Source organism: Euprymna scolopes, chromosome 9, assembly GCF_053919585.1.
Source record: "Euprymna scolopes isolate OS-2025 chromosome 9, ASM5391958v1, whole genome shotgun sequence".
Classification (NCBI taxonomy): Eukaryota; Metazoa; Mollusca; class Cephalopoda; order Sepiida; family Sepiolidae; genus Euprymna; species Euprymna scolopes.
Genome location: NC_136490.1, coordinates 152,392,919 through 152,398,918, shown reverse-complemented (window position 1 = coordinate 152,398,918; position 6,000 = coordinate 152,392,919). Strand labels below are relative to the sequence as shown.

The 6,000-nt window shown below is 36.3% G+C and overlaps 1 protein-coding gene across 1 annotated transcript in view; it reads left to right on the top strand.

Moving 5' to 3' along the window:
* The first annotated feature begins 5,691 nt into the window (after positions 1 to 5,691).
* The window catches only part of LOC145284933 (metaxin-2-like), a 42,772-nt gene continuing 42,463 nt past the window's right edge, over positions 5,692 to 6,000 (top strand). Inside the window, exon 1 of the mRNA XM_080134031.1 lies at positions 5,692 to 5,814. Within this exon, the coding sequence (XP_079990157.1) occupies positions 5,772 to 5,814 (43 nt within the window). The 5' untranslated portion in view covers positions 5,692 to 5,771. The remainder of the gene's footprint in view (positions 5,815 to 6,000) is intronic.

The window sequence follows — 6,000 nt, the reverse complement described above, 5'->3', positions numbered from 1 at the left end:
TACTCCAGTAGTTTCTTCCCCAGAACTGCTAGACTTTGGAATTCCATTCCGGGTCACTGCTTCCCCAACTGTACTGACATGCATAAGTTCAAGTGCAACGTGAACCAACATCTCGCTGCCCTAATCCCTACATAGTACCCCAGTAGATGTTTCCCCTGATAGTAGCCCCCTACACCAAAGTGGCAATGTGCCTTGTTTGGGGTGAAAATGTAATTCAAAAACAAAAAAAAAAAAAAAAAAAAAAAAAACTATACCCTAATAGGGAGCCTAGTAAATAGAGACGCTGTGTCCGAAACCAGTGTTAGTTATATGTTCATATTTTTCCCCAATATATATGTATATAAAAAAAGGGAATGAGTATATACCCTATCTTAATTTGTAATAAACACGTGTGTTCTCTCACGTATACTAAATGTCTCTGGGTTGTGAATTAACCGAACAATATTATTACAGATATTGTACTATACTTTGAAGTCTACTTTACCTAAAACTTGTTGAATTCGCATGTGTGCGATTACTTTTGTATTTTATTGTAAGAAAGGATTTCTTATACGTCGAAGATATTTATAATTTTCAATAGCGAGTTCATACCCATTTGCTTTGCGGCCTGTGTTATTCCAAGAATTTGTGAAAATACAAGTTCCCTTTTTCTTTGCTTAGCCCGTATTTGCATTTGGTTATTTGGATTCTTTCAAAGATACACATGTGACATAGTGGCATGTACCCTCCCCCGACGTAGATGTATATTTAACCTCTCTTTCCACTTTTTCCTAGGTTACATTTCAGTGAGGATATTGCTATAAAAGCGTTAAACGTTCATTTTCTAGTCTATTAACTTCCATATAGAAGTTTGAATTTTAAATCCACTTAATTTTGAGTCATAGTGACCTTTTTAATTTGTAACTGGGGATTGTATCCCTTGATATTTTCACGACTCAATATGCTGTATTGGTCTTATTTTGTTTGTGCTATGAGGAAGGAATTTTATGCAAATACTTTTGTAACCTTTGTGTGTGCATTTTTTTGTGTATAATATTTGAACGCCTATTTTTTGTATTTGTTTGGATTTATTCCATATTTTTGAAAAAAAAAAAACAAATGCTGCACAATGTTGGTCACTCGTTCTTCCAGATTCCTTGTAAGGAAACGAAAGTTTTATTTGGGGAAGATTATCGTTGTCTTAGATTTGTTGCGGTTGCAGAGGGAATTACCTAAGCCTTATTTTATGACAATGAAGGCAGATGTCGATGAATGATTGTCATTGGTAGATAATATAACTGAATTGTTCCTTGCATGAGGACGTGGACTGTTCGCTAGTAGAGATGAATGCTGTTAATGTTGTAGTGTTCTCGTCCCAGGTTCGATTCATTCTTTCGACATTGGCAGATGGTGTGGAGTGTGATTCCTTGTGTAACCCTGTGATATTCGAACCCCCTAGAGAGATGCTTGACAAGTTACTGACTACTAAGCCCGAATGTCCAAACTCTGAAAACTGTTTGCTGAGTGCTGGCAAGTTTGGCTTGGAAAATGTTGCATCACAGTCTGAAAGCAGTGTTGCAAGTGCCACTTCAGAGGATCTACGTAGTCAGGCATTGAAGTTTGATTTTTTCAGGCGGGCAGTTTGCCAGTAGTATTTTAAAGAAAAATGTATTGGGAGTGAGATTCCCAGGTATCATGAATGATACCACTCGTGTCCACGACTTGTTAAGTATGAGCATGAATATTGTGAAATTTATGGAGGGATTTCCATGGGATGTTGGAATTGTTTTACCCTCTAAAAATGTGAGTTTGAAAACTCACATATGTAGTTATTCCCCGCAACTTTGTCAGAGTAATGAGGAACTTAATCATGACGGGGAGATATTACTCAGGTCATGTAGTTCTGACAATAGCCAGTGGTTAAAGGACAGGAGTCTATCCTGTGTGAAAGTGCAAGCTTTGTGCACTTCTTTAAGTGCTAATGTTAGCACTGGGAGAGAAATTCTCCATCAAGAGTATAGGGCAGAAAGCACTATATCCACCTGTGGACGTGTAAAAACCAAGAGAAGAATGGTTTTTGAAGAATTACGTGAACTCAAGTTGGACTGGGGCGTCCAGATTCAGGTTGAGTGTAACTCGATAAAGAATCCCATGAGGGATCCTGTCGAATTTGCTGACTACATGGTGTGTAGTTCAGCTTCTCCAAGTTCATACAAGAATGTAGGATATGTTGTGCAGAGATAACTTGCAGGACCTTCATTCTATGAAGTTGCTCCTTTAAGCAGAACGTTTCTTGTTTTGGAGTCACATGCAGGTGTTATTGTTTTTAAATGTTTTGTGAAGATCTGCCTTGACGTAGCTTCCTGCAGTATTGCAAGAGCTATCGAAGTCAAGATCGATTTGTCCTGAGGTGTTTCTGAGGCGCTCAGGACCATCTTATGCTTAGTTAGAAGTGAGTTTTCTAATGCTGATATGTTTGTTTCAGTGCTGAACACAAGAAGATTGGATCTCTCCTTGATAGGAGTCTTCCATAAGTATTAACTGGGTGTTTCTGACACCTATACTCAACTTTGCTTGTTTGGCTATATGTATATAGCTATGCAAACGTTTAAAACTGTAATTGCCTTGCAAAATTTGTGCAGGATGGAGGATTCTGTTTTATTTCATTCCCCCAAGTTGAAGAACTCATCAAAGCATAAGGTTGATTGGATTCGTCCCTCTTGTAGCACCGGTGTTGATCTCACTGGGCTCTTGTGGTTACAAGGGAGCTGAGATATTTTGGTGTTCGCCAGAGATTCTATAGGGATGAGGAGGTTGGATGATAAATTATGTGAACTCCTCAAGCCTTTATACTCTTTTATATGCAAGTCATTAATTATCTGGTGGAATATTCTCAGCTCAAACTTCTGTTGCAACCGTGCATCTGATCATTAGTTTTAAATTTATGAATCTGGTTAGGTACTCTTCTGTTCAAACCTAAAACATGAAGGGTTTCATGTGAAGTTTTATAGAATAAGTTTATTTGAATTTTTCTGCTTTTTTGTTCTGATATGTGTTTCCTGAAGTTCTTCTGACCATACATTGCGTGGTATATGTATATATAAAGAAAAATTTTGTATTGTAAATTTTACAGGTGTCATCCAACTGTAGGTTGACTGCCATTTCCTGTTGGGGAAGAATGTTGGGTTTTTTTTGTACGAATAATGGTGCATCCCCCCCCCTGTTTACATTTATTATTTTTTATCTGGTTCTTGTATTTGATTTTTCGTATTTTGTATCTTTTTTTATTCTTAGTTTCATACATTTTGGGTTTGCCCCAAACTCCCTTTTTAATTTGGAGAAAAGGGAAATGCTAGCTCCGTGATGACGTCACGAGCCCAGCGCGAGATTCGCCCTCTTTTGAAATTCCGTCGACGTGGAGATTGGACTTCGTTTCATTGCCCGACGCTGAAAATGGAATTTTGATGAGCCTCCTTCAAAGAAGAAAACCCGGCAAGTATGCGACGAGGCATACTTCTGAAAACTATCTACGGTTTTGCAAGTAATTAGAAGGAGTGTAATTATTTTAAGAAAAGACATTATTTTACGTGACAAGGAATTTTGGAACCTCCTACAAAGAAGAAAACCTGGCAAGAATACCTGGATATGCGATGCGGCCATACTTCTGAAATCCATCTGCGTGTCTACGGTTTGCACACAAATGAAGGAGAGAAAATTCTAAAAGGACTTTAAACAAAAAAAAATAAAAGGAAAAAGGCACATGCCTGACTGGCTTTCAATTTGTGAGTACGCTTCTAAAATTTACTACATATGAGAGTGTGATTAGACACTACTATTTTGAATCTTATTATTGTATTTGTTCATGGATACGACATCTTCATTATGAGAACCAATGTTATTTTTTTCATTATATGTTACTTTGGCATTTTTTAAATTTAATGCCCGCAAAGGGAAAAATTTGCAACTAATTTTATTATGAATAAAATCTCTTCTTCGTTTCAAAGCAAGACCTTTATATTTTATTCTTTACCCCCCCCCCCTCCTCTTTTGTTTCATGCTGTCATTTTTTTTTCAGGTTAGTTACTTTAGCGTCAAATTTATCTGGAAACAAGATAAAATTCCGACACATAACTTAAATTACATGTAAAATTCATTTTTTATATAAATACTTTCATTTTTATTTTAAAATATGTTCTAAAAAAATAAATAAACGAAAATAAAAAAGGCGCATTTTTTTTTTTCATTTTTTTTTAAATATCTCAAACATTTTAACACTTATTCTGTTATATTTAGATGGAGTAAAATCCTTTCTTTTTATTGCATTAATCCACTGGTAAATTATTTCCCTTTTGGGGGGGGGAATGAAAACAGTAACTTTTGGTCCATTTTCGTAGTTACCTCGGCATTTTGGAACTATACATCTCAACGGCATGTTTAAATTTATTTAACTCTCTAAAACTTTAAACCAATTTTCGGTTTAGTCATGAGACACGTGACCAAATTTCAACAGATCGATGTTCATGACGTCACCAGACTAAATTATAGTCGTCGCTAGGCCATCATATTACGGTAGCCACGGTTTAATCCTCTCACACTGCAAGAACTTAGACACCAGGGTCGGAAAGTGGGATTGAGAAGTCAGCGCCCTAGAGGAGGGGCACGCTGACCTGCAAAAAGTCCCTGGGCAGCCTCGTTGGCATTCCTCGGTGAGGACGCCTCGGTAACAACCTAACCTAACCCCATCCATCTCTAAAACAGAAGGCAAAGCCTGGAAGGGGGGACCGCATGGAACTGTATAAAACTAAACTTCCATCACAAAATCAACAAGTATCGGATCATTACAGAAATGGTCCAACCTCTGCTGATTTAGGGGTGGGACATAACTCAGAAAGCATATTTTAGATTACGTCGTAATACCAGATAGCGAAAGATGTTTTTTAACTAAAAACACAATAGCAGTTGTTCTATGTAGGTAATAATATAATTTTTGGGTTTGTATTACTGTACACATAGATTCGAAAAAGTTGTCAAAAAGCAAATATATAACAAATAAATGTTATCAAAGGCAAGATAAGTTACTTTTCTACCAAACTGGATATATTTTTCGTGTTTTTATTCAATATAACATGTTTATTCAGCTCGAAAAACATAGTGTTTACCGATGTATTGGAAAATTCAAGATGGCGCCTGACTCTCTCTTTAACACGGTAAGTTTGGAAAAAAGTGTTATAAATAAAAAAACTAGACAAAATACTGCTAAAAACTCGCTCAATATGTTACCGTGACACGTGACATAGGTTGACATATATTCGGTGGATTTTTAACAGTATTTTGTCTAGTTTTTTTTTTTTTTATATATATATAACACCGTTTCCCAAACTTACCGTGTTAAAGAGAGTCAGGCGCCATCTTGAATTTTCCATAAACACTGTATGTTTTTCGAGCTGAATAAACATGTTACATTGAATAAAAACACAAAAAATATATCCAGTTCGGTAGAAAAGTAACTTATCTTGCCTTTGATAACATTTATTTGTTATATATTAGTTTTTTGACAACTTTTCCGAATCTATGTGTACAGTAATAAAAACCCGCTGGGTTTTTTTAATCGATTTGGGGCTTTTCTTTGCGTAAGCACATTATCTCTCTTTCTCTCTCTCTCATGTATGTATGTATCCGGTAATGGAGTAGTAAAACCGGACAGGAAATGACGAAAGAAACGTGCTTTATTTTGGAGATGATTAACTTCCGGTTTTTTCGGTATTCCACCCGACCGAACCTACTTTGCAGTAATGTCGTCTTTTGTGGTGGAGGCTATCCAGGCCGAAATAGGGGGTAAGTTAGAGGACATGTTTATAATTTTTCCGTTGTCTTTTTAATGCTGGCACTAAATAACCAACAATTTAAAAGAGATTGGTTTGAAACTGTTTTTTTTTTTCTACCCCGGAGAATACACATGACTTTCATGTTTTGTTTCCCTTGTCAATAAAAGCAATGTTTTTTAAATAAATTTGCAATTTC